Source organism: Esox lucius, chromosome 11 (assembly GCF_011004845.1).
Source record: "Esox lucius isolate fEsoLuc1 chromosome 11, fEsoLuc1.pri, whole genome shotgun sequence".
NCBI classification, from domain to species: domain Eukaryota; kingdom Metazoa; phylum Chordata; class Actinopteri; order Esociformes; family Esocidae; genus Esox; species Esox lucius.
The window spans coordinates 23,720,409-23,738,269 of NC_047579.1; the positions used below are offsets into that span (position 1 = coordinate 23,720,409).

A 17,861-nucleotide genomic window follows, 5' to 3' on the forward strand; every position below is an offset into this window, starting at 1 on the left:
TGTTTTGGTTGATGTTGGATACACTTCATAGGTAAACATAATTAAATCTATCTGGTGGAAATTCCAGTCAACCTTGCACGCCCCTGAGAGGCAGCTAGATCCCTCAGTGCAGAACTGAATTGAATATCTTAAGAGAACATTATATAAAAAGATCACCACAATAACATAGTATAACAAACAAGCTACTGATGCTTGTAGCAAGCTTATCCTCAAGATTTTTTTTTTCCCAGTCCGATTTGATTCCTGGTCTACCATGTGACTGTCTATGTCTCTAACCACTATGTCATGCAAGAATGTGTAACCTACTATCACTCACTCAGTCAGAGACATTGGCTTTTCTTGGCTGGCTCTGCTTACACAGTGCAGCAAAAAAATATTTCCAAACAATGTTAAGATTTTTCAGATTTTAAAATACAAACATGGGAACAAAGTATGTGAGACATTCGCTCTTCTTGGCCATCTTCGTTTACACGGAACAATATAAGGAACAAGCTTGCCTACACAACCTGTTGCCTGAAAGCTACCAAATGTGTATAGCACCTTGCTACTTAGCTATATAAATGAAAAAGTTGATGTTGTTTTGATAAGATTTTTTTGTTGTTGTTGGAGAAAACAATTTCCAGCAATCATCAGCTAGCTTATTTTGTCCATGTTTCGCAGTTAAAAACATGATTTCGTATCAATAGCTGTATATTTGTTTGGGGAGAACATTGTTTGCTAGCTTTTTGTTAAAACATTTCTGGCCAGCTGTCCTAGCTTCTTTAGCTCTGCATATCAAAACCCCATAAACAAGACCGCATTTTTGGTGAATTTCAGTTCAGCCGATGCAGCTTTATTGCCATTTTAGTTTGTTTGCTTGGTTTACTGTAAGTAGTTACTGATGCTTTTGGCCAGCTTATCCCCAGCTAATCTTGTCCCTGGCGAGATTCGATACCTGGTCTCATATGTGGTATTCTGCGTGTCTAACCATTCTGACTAGGTCACTCAAGGACATTCACCTTCTTGTCCTTCAGCCACTGCTTTGACGGTGTGCTTTGGGTCATTGTCATGTTGAAACATGAAACATTTTTCTTTGGTAGCCTCTCTGATAAGACTCCTCCTTGCCTGGTAATCCAGTTTGGGGATACCGCCTGGTCTATGCACGGTCTGGGTGGTACCATACGCCTTCCACTTCTTAATAATGGTCTTAACCGTGCTTCAAAGGACAGACATAGACATTTAAAAAAAATGATATTCATCCCCTGAATTGTGCCTTACCACATCTTTATCTCGTAGATTTTATGAAAGTACTTTTGCTTTGAATTGCACTACTAAGAAGTGGAGTCTTCTATGAACAACTGCGTAAATTCTGAACTAATTAAATTCACAAAAATTGATTCCAATTAATCAATTAGCTTGATTTGTAATTTGTGATCTGGAAGGTTGTTTGTTATACTTCAGCAAGGTTGCACTTCCAATTCGAAGGGAGGGTGTTCACTTTTTCAAATAGGGTATTTTACTGTTTCAATTTTATTTATTTTTCAGACATTTTAGCATTTTATTTTTGTTTGGATATTGTGGGTTACTGTGTGTAAAGATGTAAAATTTCAGAATTTATGATTTTTTATTTCAGGCTGTAAAAGGTGAACATTCTGAATGTTAGTGGTGACTTTCTATACCCACTCTATGAATCTTTACTGTTGAACAATTTCCTTGACACTCTTTCAGTTTGTAGGAAACTGCTCAGCTGTTTGGATTGTGAGCGACATTTCACGAGCAATTTCAGAAAAGGAATCTTGGGTGATTTTAGACAGCACTGTTCCGTTCTTTGGACCTGGTGGAGAATGTAGAAGCATCAGCTATATCTGCACCAAGACAGATGATATTGAGGAAAGTCAAAAGGATAATGCTCACTCCAATATTTGTACCAGAAATGAAAAAACCAAGGAAGAAGTGAGGGAAATATTCAACGAACAAGAAGATGTAAAGGTAAGTCATTGGAGAGATTTTGGAATCCTATGCAGTTCAGAAATATTAATTGTTTCTTATATACAAAAATCACAATATTTTTATGTAGGTAAGGCAGTTCTAACGTCAAAGTACAAACATTTGCATGATGAAAAATAATATTAATATCTGCAAAAGGGGTCTGGACTGAATTTTTTCTCACTGTCTTGTGATCATGTTTCAGAAACACTTCAGTGACGCAGAGGGTCTCTTTAAGGTGTTTACTGTAAGTTCCAAGAAATACAAAATGGAAAGGCAGAATGAACCAGATGAAAAAGAAATGACAGGTACAATGACTGAAATTTTTTATTCTACAACATGTTCAAGGTTATAAAAATTATAAAAATAGTTTTAGGGGTATATTCTAAAATTCTCTCGAAAAACAAGCAGTATGCATATTTTCGCACCAGATTGATGAAAAGGAGTGTGATGATGCAGTGCATGTAATAGCCATGTTTCCTGATATAAGGCTCAAATGTGTTTCCATTACATTTTCAACTCTATTCCATTTTCAACTCTGCATTTTGCTTAAGAAAACCCTGTTGAGTTAGATTAAACTGTAATGTAATTGAACAGTACAAGCAGTGCAAATAGGAGAGTATTAAGTATTTGCAAGTATTAAGTATTTAATGAAGGCATATACAAGTACAAATGGCTATAGTAGTGTGCAATGAAGGCATATACAAGTACAAATGGCAATTTTAAATGTGCAAGGCAAATTGAAGGAAGCATGCACAACTGAAATGCAGAGAGTAGCAATGAGGTTCCGCATGTACATATGTACAGTGGGGAGAACAAGTCTTTGATACACTGCCGATTTTGCAGGTTTTCCTACTTACAAAGCATGTAGAGGTCCGTAATTTTTATCATAGGTACACTTCAACTGTGAGAGACAGAATCTAAAACAAAAATCCAGAAAATCACATTGTGTGATTTTTAAATAATAATTAGCATTTTATTGCATCACCTACCAAACAGTAAGAATTCCAGCTCTCACAGACTTGTTAGTTAATCTTTTAAGAAGTTAGTTTTTCTTAAACTCGTTACCTGTATAAAAGACACCTGTCCACACACTCAATCAAACAGACTCCAACCTCTCCACAATAGCCAAGACCAGAGAGCTGTGTAAGCACATCAGGAATAAAATTGTAGACCTGCACAAGGCTGGGATGGGCTACAGGACAATAGGTAACAGTTTGTGGCATGGATGTGAAGTGTCCCTGATGATGCTGCACGTCCTATGCAGACACCACTTGCGCTGGAGGTCTACGATGGTTGGAAGCTGGACTCCTGTGATGTGCTGGGGGGTTTTTACCCCCCGTTACAGGGCCTTCCATTTGACTACGGAGCATCCGGCAAACCACTCTGTGGCACAGTTGGTCAGAATGCTCTTGATTGTGCAGCGGTAATAGTTCACAAGGATCTTGGAAGACAGACAGGCCTTCTTCAGCCTCCTTTTTCAGGGCCTTCCATTTGACCAAGGACCATCCGGCAAACCACTCTGGCGCAGTTGGTCAGAATGCTCTGGATTGTGCAGCGGTAATAGTTCACAAGGATCTTGGAAGACAGACAGGCCTTCTTCAGCCTCCTCAAAAGGTACAGGTGGTGCTGCACATTTTTCACCAGGGTTGAGGTGTTGAGGGTCCAGGAGAGGGCCTTGGAGATGTGGACACACTGGAATTAAAAGCTAACCTAAGTGCCATCGATGACAACTTGGGCGTGACTGCAGCCTTTAGACTTCCTGTAATCCACAATGAGCTCCTTGGTTTAACATTAGAACCGCCAACTGTATACGCCATTTGGCGTTTGAGTTTGTAATTAAAATAATAGATGAATGCCTGATACTCCCAGATGAATGATCAGACCTTGGTTGAATTTGAATGAACTTAACTTAGTGAAATAAAACATTTCCATGACCATTCAAAAACTTAATGAGGATATTATCGAAACATAATACAAATGATATAGAGTACTTATCACACCTTACCATTTTTCAATGGTGCTGGCTAATTCATCAAATGTACATCTAAAATGTAAATCTACAAATGTATTATGCTAAATAATGATTCCCTAAATGAAATTCCAAGGATATTTTCTACCAGTCACCAATTACCAATACAACAAAGTTATTACAAGTTACTGCTTTTATATTAGAAGGGAAACAGTAACTAAATCGCACACACGTGAACAATGAATTTGTTCTGCTTATTTTACTGAAGATTAATACTCTACAAATGTATTAGGCTAAGTAATTTTTTAATTAGTCCTCTCGGTTTTTCGATAACTTATTCATGTCAACTATAGACAAATCCCACACAGTACGTCACTGCATCCACAAATGCAAGTTAAAACTCTACCATGCAAAGAAGAAACCATAAATAAACAAGATCCAGAACCGCTGCTGCATTATTTGGGCCCAAGCTCATTTAAGATGGACTGAGGTGAAGTGGAAAACTGTCCTGTGGTCTGACGAATCAAAATGTGAAATTATTTTTGAGAATCATGGACACTGCATCCTCTGGACTAAAGAGGAGAGGGACCATCCGGCTTTTTATCAGCACACAGTTCAAAAGCCAGCATTCGTGATGTTATGGGATTGCATAAGTGCACATGGCAATATATGTGGGTTATAAAGCAATATATGCTGCCATCCAGACGACATCTTCAGGAAAGGCCTAGCTTTTTTCAGCAAGACAATGCCAAAACACATTCTGCAAGTATTACAACAGCATGGCTGTGTAATAAAAGAGTCTGTGTGCTAAACCGGCCTGCCTGCAATCCGGACATGTCACCCATTGAAAACATTTGGCACTATATAAAATGAAAAATACAACGAGATCCCAAACTGTTGAGAAGTTGAATATCCTATATCAAGCAAGAATGGGAAAACAATTCACTTTTAGAATTACAGCAACTGGACTGCTCAGTTCCCTAATGCTTACCGTTAAAATGATAGGTGTTGCAACAAAGTGGTTAACATGCCCTGGTCCAAACTTTTTAGAAACAGGTTGCTGGCATCAAATTAAAAATGTGTGTTTGTTTCAACATTTCATATGTTGTCTTTTTACTATTTTTAATTAAATATATTCTGGCTCCAATGGAATATACTTTCCGAAACAGATACACAGACATGGATGTACATATATGTACCTATACTGCGACTAGAGTAACCATACCAAAAATATTTTTTTGGACATTTACACAAAATTTGCTGTACCAATGAACCGGCTAAAACATACATTGAAAGCATAAAATCAAGCCCCAGTTACTTCACATCAAATTAATGATGTGAAGTAGAATGTGATACAAGATAAAGAATGTTTTGAGCACCCTCTTGATTGCCCCTGTTTTTTCACTACATTCTAGAACAGTGGATGAACGCCCTTAATGATACAGAAATACCTCACCTTCAAGAATTTCTCAGAAATCTTAATGATCATCGCAAAAGGGCATCAGATTATATTTCTGGAGCAGATGGGATCCTCTCTCTGATACAAGCAGCCAGAAACAGCGACATGGTATTGTACCTTTCAGCATATTAACTGTCTTCCTCCTAAACAACATTATTATTCTGCGCTCACAATGTGTATACTGTAGTTAGCTCGTTACCAAGCTAGGCAGATAGCTTAATTGGTTCAATCATTTCCAAGACAAATTCCAGATTTTTACTGACATTTTTTCCCAGGTATTTATGAATCATTAGTTACCGGGAATTTAACTACAGTATCTCACAAAAGTGAGTACACCCCTCACATTTTAGCAAATATTTGATCATATCTTTTCATGTGACAACACTGAAGAAATGACACCTTGCTACAATGTATAGTAGTGAGTGTACAGCATGTATAACAGTGAACATTTGCTGTCCCCAAAAAATAATTCAACACACAGCCATCAATGTCCAAACCGCTGGCAAGCAAAGTGAGTACAACCCTAAGAGAAAATATCCAAATTGGGCCCAATTAGCTATCTTCCCTCCCCGGTGTCATGTGACTCGTTAGTGTTACAAGGTCTCAGGTGTGAATGGGGAGCAGGTTTGTTAAATTTGGTGTTATCGCTCTCACACTCCCTCATACTGGTCACTGGAAATTCAACATGGCACCTCATGGCAAAGAACTCTCTGAGGATCTACATAAAGATGGCCTAGGCTATAAGAAGATTGCCAAGACCCTGAAACTGAGCTGCAGCACGGTGGCCAAGACCATACAGCGGTTTAACAGGACAGGTTCCACTCAGACCAGGCCTTGCCATGGTCGACCAAAGAAGTTGAATGCACATGCTCAGCGTCATATCCAGAGGTTGTCCCAGAAGGAAGCCTCTTCCAAAGATGATGCACAAGAAAGCCTGCATACAGTTTGCTGAAGACAAGCAGACTAAGGACATGGATTACTAGAACCTTTGGTCTGATGCGACCAAGATAAACTTATTTGGTTCAGATGGTGTCAAGTGTGTGTGGTAGCAACCAAGTGAGGAGTACAAAGAAAAGTGTGTCTTGCCTACAGTCAAGCATGGTGGTGTGAGTGTCATGGTCTGGGGCTGCATGACTGCTGCCGACTCTGGGGAGCTACAGTTCATTGAGGGAACCATGAATGCCAACATGTACTGTGACATACTGAAGCAGAGCATGATCCCTTCTCTTCGGAGACTGGGCCACAGGGCAGTATTCCAACATGATAGTGTTAGAAATCTGCGGTTTCGTATAGTGGTCAAATAATGTAGAACCCGTATAAAATCGAGGGAGAAGTTTGCTCACATTTACTGGAAAATTGTAGCACAGATGTCATTCGGTGAACGTTCCATTATCTTCTCACTGTAATGTTGGTTACAAGCTAGCCTATACATTAAAGGCGTTTCTAACTAGCAAAGACCATGTTTTTAGAAGTCAACCCCCATGCCATATGGCCATCGTAAACATTCCTATGGTCATTAGAGCACAACCTACAGAGAGATAATCTTAACAGAGAGGTTTCTGTTGTTCTCATTATCTAGGCACATTCACTTCCAATGAAACGTACATACATATTGTAATTGTTAATGCTCAGATTTCACAATAACGACCCCAAACACACCTCCAAGATGACCACTGCCTTGCTAAAGAAGCTGAGGGTAAAGCTGATGGACTGGCCAAGCATGTCTCCAGACCTAAATCACATTGAGCATCTGCGGGATCCTTAAACAAAAGGTGGAGGAGCGCAAGGTCACTAACATCAACCAGCTCCGTGATATCGTCATGGAGGAGTGGAAGTGGACTCCAGTGGCAGCATGTGACGCTCTGGTGAACTCCATGCCCAAGAGGGTTAAGGCAGTGCTGGAAAATAATGGTGGCCACACAAAAAATGGACACTTTGGGCCCAATTTGGACATTTTCACTTAGGGGTGTACTCACTTTTGTTGCCAGCGGTTTAGACATTAATGGCTGTGTGTTGAGTAATTTTGAGGGGACAGCAAATTTACACTGTTATACAAGCTGTACACTCACTACTTTACAGTGTAGCAAAGTTATATTTTTTCAGTGTTGTCACATGAAAAGATATAATGAAATATTTGCAAATATGTGAGGGGTGTACTACCTTTTGTGAGATACTGTAAATACTTACAGACATATGATTGTGTACGCTCAATGTGAAACGAAAAATATCAACACGCATTCACCGATTTCAGCATGCTCACTAACTATAGACAGCAACTGAGAATGCGTCTGTACTTGACTTACGGCAAGATAAAAATTTTTTTAACAAATGTTCTGCTAGTAGGACGCAATGTTTCAATGTCTTACAATAGACAACAGATTGTAATGCATCTATAGGCAACACAGTATTAATTCATGTAAAAAAAGTGTGTATAATATTGACTATATTGAGTTGGATTTCAGAAATACAGTAAAGAAGTGATGCGCAAGGATTTGGAACTGAGGCTTAAGGACAACCTCGAATCCATTGGTCAAGACATGAAAAAGCTTCATAAGGTTTTTGACCACTGCCTCTCACAAGGAGTTAAAAAGTCAGAAGATTCAGACGAGAAATTAATGAATGAAATCCTAGAACCAGTAAGCTGATCAAACAATATATAAATAAAGCCTATTTTCACCATCACCCTAAATCTGTATTAACTGGTTTGTGCTTGAGCTACAGAAGCTTGATGATAAAGGCAAGATACTTATGGAGGATATATTCCCTTTGCTGTACCCTAAAATAACTGCGTATTTTACTCTTCTCTTCAGGAAGGGATATCAGGCAGTGGATATCATAAAGTAGTGAAGTGTTTATGCCAGAATGATGGCATTTACGAACCAACAAGGACCAGTCAAACAGAAAAAATAGACCTTAATAAGCATTTAGCAAAATACATGTTAAATGATATTGCTAAAATATTTACACATTATTTCTCGTAAGTTATTTCATTAAAATGAATCCAATAATTAGCACTAAAGGTCAATTGATGTGGAATGACAAGGCACAATCCAGTCTTGTAACCATATGTTCTAACTATATTTTTTCAGAAATGACAAAAGTGGTCCAATCAAAGAGAGGATTGAGAACTTCACCCTTGATACAAACAGCTTGTATGAAAAGCACAAGTGTTTGTTTCTGCATCTGACATTCCTTGAGACAGTAGGGTTTTCAACAAAAATCTGAAACAAATACGTTTAAACCTTTTTTATAGCATTTGTATACATGTTAAAAGAGTGAACTGAATTAAGGGGGCTTCTTGAAAAATGTTTTGTATCTTAAAGGAAAAAGAGTTGAAGCCAGAACTAATCTGTTACCTCCTTAAGAAAAAGAAACAGACCTACAACACTCTATCTGAGTCAATCAAGGACTCCATGCGTGTGTCCTATGAAAGTAAGTACTGCATTTCAAATGTATTTTTCATTTTAAACCAGCAGAAAGTAGGGCCCAAGGTGCAGCAGTCTAAGACACTTCCTTGCAGTATAGCAGTGACATTGTGGTGCTAGAATCCCGGTTTCAGTGTACACACAATGCCTTGGGGACCAGCATAGGTAAGCCCAATGTATCTAGCAACTCTTTCTGGTAGAATGTGCTGCTGAAATCCCAATTGCTTTTGCAAAAGCTGAGGAACACTTTACTCCTTAAGCATGTGTATTAGCAAAAAATCTTAATTGGAAGTGCAGTGTGATTAGAATCAGAAGACATTTCCACAAGGTCATACCAAGAAATTTGAAATGACAAAATTGGGGAGAAGAATATATAATACGTACCAAACGAAACCTAATGCCATTTACAATTGAGCTCTGCATTCATTTTGAAGAACACCTACAGTTAGGTCTGGAAATATTTGGACACAGACACAAGTTTTGTTATTTTGGCCGTTTACCAAAATATATTCAGGTTACAGATGAATTATGAATATGCTCTCAAGTTGCAGCCTCTCAGCTTTAATTTGAGGGTATTCACATTCAAATTGAATGAAGGGTTTAGGAATTACAGCTCTTTAATATGTAGCCCCCACTTTTTCAAGGGACCAAAAGCTGTTTCATGGGCTATTCCTTTGTTATTTCTTAATCAATTAAGCAGGTAAGAGGTCTGGAGTTGATTCCAGGTGTGGCATTCGCATTTGGAAGCTGTTGCTGTGAACCCACAACATGCAGTCAAAGGAGCTCTCAATGCAAGTTAAACGGGCCATCCTTAGGCTGCCAAAAAAGATAAAAGAATGCACTGGTGAGCTCTGCAACACAAAAAGGCCTGGACGTCCAGGGAAGACAACAGTGGTGGATGACCATAAAATGAAAAACCCTTTCACAACATCCAACCAAGTGAAGAACACTCTCCAGGAGTTAGACATATCATTATCCAAGTCTACCACAAAGAGAAGACTGAGGGTTCACCATGAATGGTGCAAACCAGTCATAAGCCTCATGAATAGAAAGGCCAGATTAGACTTTGGCAAAAAACAATCTAAAAAAGCCAGCCCAGTTCTGGAACAGCATTTTTTGGACAGATGAAACTCAACCTGAAGATCAACCTGTACCAGAATGATGGGAAGAAAAAAGTATGGAGAAGGCATGATCCAAAGCATACCACATCATCTGAAAAACACGGTGGAGGCAGTGATGGCATGGCCATGCTTGGCTTTCAATGGTACTGGGTCACAGGTGTATATTAATGATGTGACAGAAGCAGCCGGAAGTGTATAGGGATATATTGTCTGCTCCGATTCAGTCAAATTCAGTGAAGTTGATTGGACGGCGCTTCACTTTACAGATGGACAATGACCCACAACGTACTGCGAAAGCAACCCAGGAGTTTTTTAAGACAAAGAAGTGGAATATTCTGCAATAGCCGAGTCAATCACCTGATCTCAATTCGATTGAGAATGCATTTCACTTGCTTGGACAAAAAATAGGGCAGAAAGACCCATGAACAAACAACACCTGAAGACAGTGGCAGTTAAGGCCTGGCAAAGCATCACAAAGGGTTTGGTGATGTCCATGCATTCTAGACTTCAAGCAGTCATTGCCTGCAAAGGGTTCTCGACAAAGTATTAAAAATGTTTTATTTATGATTGTGTTCATTTGTCCAATTATATTTGAGCCCCTGAAATAAGGGGACTGTGTATGAAAATGGTTGCAATTCCTAAATGTTTCATATGATATGTTTGTTCAACCCCACTGAATTAAAGCGTAAAGTCTGCACTTCAATTATGACTCGGTTGTTTCATTTCAAATCCTTTGTGGTGGCGCACAGAGCCAAAATTATGAAAATTGTGTCAATGTCCAAATATTTCCAGACCTAACTCTAATACACCACCATTTCAATAGAAAATTATAAAAGACACACAAATACACTTACATTAAGAATAACAGTTACATCTGTCATTATACATGCCATCAAGTAGCCCTTTAGACTAATATTTGGAGAACATATTTTCTTATAAATGTGGAATGTATTAATAGAATATGAATGGTTATGGAAAATATATTACTTTGTTTTAGATGCATCAATGCATACAGGAAACGGTTATCTGCAACAGATGAAAGATGAGCTACATCAGCACATGAAAAAAGCTAATATTTTCCAGAAGGCCAAGAAAGATATGCTGGATGGTTTAACCGAACTGAAGGTTTGACAAGTTGTATGTTGGTATTGAATGGAAGTACAGTGTATTGCATGTATTCAGTCAACTCCTAAAAGGCACCCTGTACACCAAAATACATTCAAGAAGCATAGTTCTTACAGCATGAACTCCTAGCACCGTAAAAACAAGATTCTGACGAAAGTGGACTAATATGGACTAAACTATGCTTTTTCCTGTATTAGGATCACATTGCAAAGGAGATGAAGTGTAAGCTACAAAAATCAATCGAGATCTCACTACAGACTCCCAACAGTTCGGTCCTCCCAGGTAAATAAAGGGAACATAATATCTTTATCTATTCCAATATAGTTAGAATAGGTAAAGAAATCTAACTCAAGTACAATTCAGAGCACTATGGTTTTGTGTCATCTAACCTGTTGACAACTAACCTTAACCCAAAGCTAGAACTTTCTAATCCCAATAAGGTAGTAGTCTATACGGCATGAAAACTGCAATCTCAAAATGGAAAGATCTCCTGTAAGTGAATTTGAACCAAATTGTTGAATTAAGTAGATTTCAAGTGATTTGACCACCATCAAGTTTTAAAACCTTGAAGTTTGCTTATGAAAGCTTCTGCTTGTACTGAATTGTTTCTTTAATGCAGATGATTATAAGAAGATTAAGGAGCTTTTGTATCATGTGGATACCAGTGTTCAAATCCTTTAGAATAGCCCTGGAATCCCACGGAAGGTGTTGCAATTGGCTAGCTTCACACTGATTTGAGGTCTAAGTAATAGAATTTGGTTGTCGTGTGCTTTGACAATTTCCTGTAGTGGGTTAGGTGCATGTAAGCTCAGTCAAGGTCCAGAGAGTGTTCCTTCTGTTATTTAAGGAGTGGAATGATAAGAACCAGAACGAACCGTTCAGGTTGCACAGGCAGTCCAGCTCCTCCAGCATGGCACATCTATACGTGCCGTCGCAAGAAGGCTTGCTGTGTCTCCCAGTACAGTCTCACGAGCATGAAGGAGATACCAGGAGACGGGCCGTACACAAGGTGAGCCGGACAGGGCCGTAGGAGGGCATCAAGCCAGAAGCAGGACCGGTACCTGTGGGATCTAGTGGGACCTGTGCTTACAGCCCAGCACCATGCAGTTCGATTGGCATTCGCCAGAGAACACCAGAATTGGCCGGTCCGCCATTGGCGCCCCGTTCTATTCACAGATGAGAAATAATTTAATTCTGAAAACCTTCTATTTCTGAAACTTCTCAAAACCATACATTTTTGGAAGAGCTGTTTCATAAAAATGTCCATTTGGACTACATTTTATTCAAAAACAGCCAGTAGTTCATTGACTTTGGATTCTGGTGTAAAATGATCTTAATTATCAAACAATAATATACTTTAACTTCGGATGTGATTTAAAAGAAAAGAGAGACACCTGAATAGTGCAGTGGTAAAGACAGTGTAGTCAAATCAGTAACTGCAAGACCACGGATCAAATTCTGCTCTCGGATTAGCTGAGGAGTCCCACGAAGGGAAGCGCAATTGGATGGCACCTTCCAGGTTTGGAGGGGTTAGTCATCAAATATGGTCGTCTTGTGTTGTTATACACTCTATTCTAGTTGGCTCAGGCACCTGTTAGCACAATCATTGTTTTTGGCCAGAGACATTTTTATTCTGGCACTTAGGGATTCCAGCACACACTTCTTAGTTAAGCCAGGATTGTGACAATAACAACGTTGTTAGATGTCGTTTGTCCTTTTGTAAAAGGGAGAGACACAGGACAGACACATTGGAAGTGTTCAGAGCCCTGGAGGGAGTTTTACTAAAATAAATAGTGGTAAAGGAGAAGGTGAGGGGGAAATCAAAAACAGATGTCAAACCGCTCTCTGCATCATCTCGGGGGCAGCCTCCCAGTGGTGGTTTGGGATGAATGGGCGCGAGCGGTTGTATACTTGTGGCGGTCTCTTCACACTTCTTCTCAGTCTCCTGCATTGTTGGGATAGAGCAGCTTTGAGGGCAGCATCGTTTGGCAACATACTTCTTATTCCTTGGCATTTACAAATCCTTGTCCATCATGCTCTACTGGGGCATCTTTATACTTCCCCTGACAAGGTCCCAAGGTTGGCCCTGCTGGCTGCCTCAGGAAGATTGCTGAACCTGCTAGCTTTCTCCAGTGGGGTCATTGGTGTGACACTGATGCAGCAGGCATGTTTGCGCTACACTTTCTAAATACAAACAGTTGTACAATTCTGTGCGGGTAGAAACGTATGGCTACCTGAACAGGACCCATGTTGACATCTAACCCAAAGCTACACCCTTCTAATCCCAACATCCCAATATGGTAGTAGTCTTTACGGCATGAAAACTGCAATCTCTAAATGTAAAAATCTTTGTGAATTAAGTGAATTTAAACCAAATTGTTGAATTAAGTAGATTTCAAGTAATTTGACCACCAAGTTTTTTTGTTTCTTTAATGCAGATGTCACTGGGGATTATAAGAAGATTAGCGACCTGATGGCTCGCTTTTGCTTAATACCAGTCACTACAATCAGCTAACTACTGTTCAGATGTCTGATTTAGTTACATATGTTTTAAGCATGGTTGGAAAGCACCATGTCTTTAAAACCCTTATCAGATGGTTGTGTGACGTCCGAAGCTTCAAACGTCATCAATCATGTGGTATTGTTGCTCAGATGCAAGCCTTGGCCCTTTCGCTTCGGGCAGAGTGGGTTGAAATTTCAAAGCGTCGGCTTCACGTGTCCCGTCACAACTATTTTTCAACCCACAGGATATAGTAATCTGATGAGATCTTCTTCTCAATTAAAACATTTGAAGCACATCTATTTTTTTATATGCAGATGGACAGTGGTACATTGGACAATCTTCTGGTCCAGCCATTACATACTGAGGAAAAATCTAATACGGCACACTCTAGTTGTTGCGGTTTACCAAAGTTTCCATTTATTTGTTCCTGTACCTTTACTTTATTGGGATACAAAGTCTCTTTTAAATCAGTGTAGCATGTTATATTAGAGTGTGTCTGGCTAGGCTATTTTATTTTCTTTCACATTAACTATATTGAAAAATATACATTATTATGAATCGCCTAACACGTGTACATTATCTCACAAAATGTGAGTACAACCCTCACATTTTTGTATATATTTGATTATATCTTTTCATGTGACAACACTGAAGAAATGACACTTTGCTACAATGTAAAGTAGTGAGTGTACAGCTTGTATAACAGTGTAAATTTGCTGTCGCCTCAAAATAACTCAACACACAGCCATTAATGTCTAAACTGCTGGCAACAAAAGTGAGTACACCTGCCCGTCCTTGGACCACTGTCAATGGGTACTCATCAATGGGTATTCACCACTGCTGACCAGGAGCACCCCACAAGCTTTGCCGTTTCAGAGATGCTCTGACCCACTCGTCTGGCCATAACAATTTGGCCCTTGTCAAATTTGAACAGGTCTTTACTCCTGCATCCAACACATTGACTACGAAAACTGTTTGTTCGCTTATCATCTGATCTACCCAGACCTTAACATGTGCCTTTCCTAGGAGATGATCAGCGTTGTTTGTTTCACTTGGGAGTGGTCAGTGTTTTGGCTCATCATTGTACAACCCCGTTTCCAAAGAAGTTGGGATGCTGTGTAAAGTGTAAAGAAAAACAGAAGGAAATGATGTGCAAATCATTTAAACCCTATATTCAATAGAAAATAGTACAAAAACAACATATCAAATGTTGAGACTGAGAAATGTTATTGTTTCTTGAAAAATATATGCCCACTTGATGTCACTTGATGAATTTGATGCCAGCAACACGTTTCAAAAAAGCTGTGACAAGGGCAACAAAAGACTACAAATGTTGTTGCTAAAAAAACCCTAGTGGAACATCTCACAACTAAATAGGTCAATTGGCAACAGGGTAGTAACATGATTGGGTATGAAACGAGCATCCCAGTGATTAGTCTTTCAGAAGTAAAGGTGGGGAGGGGTTCACCACTATGAAAGATTGCGCAGGCAAATAGTGCAATAATTTAAGAATAACGTTTTTCAATGTAACATTTAAAATAATTTGAGGATCCCATCTACGGTACATAATATCATTCATTCAAAGATCCTGAGAATCCATAAAAATATCTGTATGCAAGGAACAAGGCCGAAAACCGATATTAGATGGCCGTGATCTTCGGGCCCTCAGGCCACACTGCATTAAAAACAGGCATAATTCTGTAGTGGAAATCACTGCATGAGCTCTGGAAAACTTCCAAAACCATTGTCTGTGAACACAGTTTGTCGCTGCATCCACAAATGCAAGTTAAAACTCTACCATGCAAAGTAGAATCCAGATATAAACAAGATCCAGAAACGCGGCCACGTTCTCTGGGCCTGATCTCAGAGACTGAGGCGAAGTGGAAAAACTGTCCTGTGGTCTGATCAAAATTAGAAATTATTTTTGGGAATAATGGATGCTGCATCCTCTAGGCTAAAAGGATACAAGGGTACATCTGTCTTGCTATCAGTGCACAGTTCAAAAGCCAACATCCGTGATGGTATGGGGGTGCATGAGTGCACATATTACATGCATGGCTCCATAGTAAGAGTCCGGGTGCTAAATGGATTGTCTTTGTACTATTTCCAGTTAAATATAGGGATATATTATTTGCATATTACTGCATTCTGTTTTTTGCATATTACTGCATTCTGAAGCTGCCTAATTTTATTTGCATTTTACATAGCGTCCCAACTTTTTGGGAAACAAGTTTGTTATTTATGTGGTATGTGTTCTTGTCCAGCCTCATATGGTAATCTTTAGTTGTTGCTGTTTACCAAAGTTTCCATTAGTTTGTTCCTGCACCTTTACTTTTTGGGAAACATTCTCTATCAAATCAATGTACAATGTTATATTACATTTTAGATGTTGTTTTGTTTCTCTTGTTTATTTCATTTTTTATTACACTGACTTTTACAGAAATATACTATTACATTATTATTATTTTTTACTTTTTTCATGTAGTAATCATGTGTTGAGGGTTTATTTTGTTAATTCAAGGGTGAAAGTATATACATGCATTTAGATCTGGATGTGTTTCTTTGCAACTTACCCTTCATCCAAAAGGTGGACATTTCATGTTTTAGGTCTACTGTAGATTATAATGTCGTAGGTTACAAATGTTTTAACCAATTATCAACTATAGGTTCGTTTTAAAACATTCTGTTTTGTGTATTTTTGGGGACATTTGAAAATCATGTACTTTTTACGAGTTTATTTCTCATTGAAATCATGGGGAGGTTGTACCACCATTCAGTGTGATTGAAATGTATTTTCTTTACTATTAGTTTTAGTTTTAGTTAAAACATATGGCATGTTAAAAATGTATGTTATGGTATGTTGAATTCTGAACAACAAAATCCTCTTGCAGAAGCCAATATGTATGAAAGGTTTTTACTACTCTTACTAAATAAATTACTATAGAAATTAAGGTTTTAAGTCATAGTTTTGTACACGCTGTACACTGATGACATACTTTTATAAATGGGTTGTAGCTATTTTCTCTCAACAGCAGCTTTAACTATGACACCGTGTGAACACACCTGCTCATCTCTCTGTGAGCCCCATTAGTGATGTGCAGTTCGAGAAAGATTCATTTGTTTTGAACACATTTTTTAGTGACTCGTTCAATTGTAACATTTATTCGAAAGTTTGACAGCGGATTTCTACAACATGATCACTTGCTTCACGCCCCGGTCCTCCAGCTCAGTTCTCCGATCAACGTATATACATTCGCAGAATGACCACTGATGTCATGAAAAGCACAGATGATAAAGAAAGACTTGTGAACGACTGACTCGTTCAGTTTTATCCTAAATAAAATTAATGTAGTAGTTGATTTCTGATTGTAATGATAAACACAGATGAAATCGTACACAGAGCCTTTGCCTAAGTAAAAAAGACTCATAAACGACTGACTTGTTCAGTTTTATCGTTCAATTGAACAGTTGTTTTGGTCATTTGAATGACTGGCAGCGGAGTTCTACCCAACCACGGAATTGGCTGTTAGGTTTACGTTCGCAAAGAAAAATAGATCAAGACAGTAACATTATAAGGATGTTTATAATGTTTACCAGATAATTGGACACATGGTAGGTCTAAAATAATTAGGCTAATGTAGTAGTTGATTTTTGATTATGATAAACTATGAAATCAGACACTGAGCCTTTGCCTACGTAAAAAAGACTTGTGAAAGACTGACTTGTTTAGTTTAATCTTTAAAAGTTCTACCCCAAACCCTGGCTTCCAGCGCATTAGCCTAGTCTCTGTCCAACAGCTGTTAGTTTGACGTTCTCAAAGAAAAGTTGATCAAGAAAGTAGCATTGAGACAACATGTTTGTTACAGTTAATTTGACTCACAGCCCACCGTTATTAATGTAGTATTTAATTTTTGATTGCAATGATAAACATAGTTGTAATCCTAGTGTAAAACAAGCGTTTGCTTAAAGACATGTAAATGACATTATGATGATGAGCATTTGTTGGCCCCAGGGGGCTTTGTGGCTGTAGACTCAAATGAATGAAATGACTCGAAAGATTCAAAGTTTTTACTGAAAGACTTTACAAGATCCGAATCAGCAGAAAGAGTCAAACTTCCCATCACTACAGAGCCCATCCCACCATCTCTCACATGAGCTCGCTGCCAAGACAAACTGTATGGTAAGAACTGCAGTTTGTGTGAAATGGACTTCAACAGCTTAGGTAGTAGGTCATGGCTGTTTTGTCTAATTTTAAGACACCAAGCTTGAATAATGACACAAATTATTTTGA

The 17,861-nt window shown here is 38.7% G+C and overlaps 1 protein-coding gene across 1 annotated transcript in view; it reads left to right on the plus strand.

Annotated features, from left to right (window-relative positions):
• LOC117595221 (nuclear GTPase SLIP-GC-like) overlaps positions 1–17,861 on the plus strand; it is a 772,829-nt gene that overhangs the window by 361,637 nt on the left and 393,331 nt on the right. The window contains exons 13-18 of the mRNA XM_034295128.1: positions 5,353–5,504; positions 7,859–8,032; positions 8,207–8,373; positions 8,486–8,597; positions 8,720–8,828; positions 10,940–11,067. Coding sequence (XP_034151019.1) covers positions 5,353–5,504; positions 7,859–8,032; positions 8,207–8,373; positions 8,486–8,597; positions 8,720–8,828; positions 10,940–11,067 — 842 coding nt within the window. The remainder of the gene's footprint in view (positions 1–5,352; positions 5,505–7,858; positions 8,033–8,206; positions 8,374–8,485; positions 8,598–8,719; positions 8,829–10,939; positions 11,068–17,861) is intronic.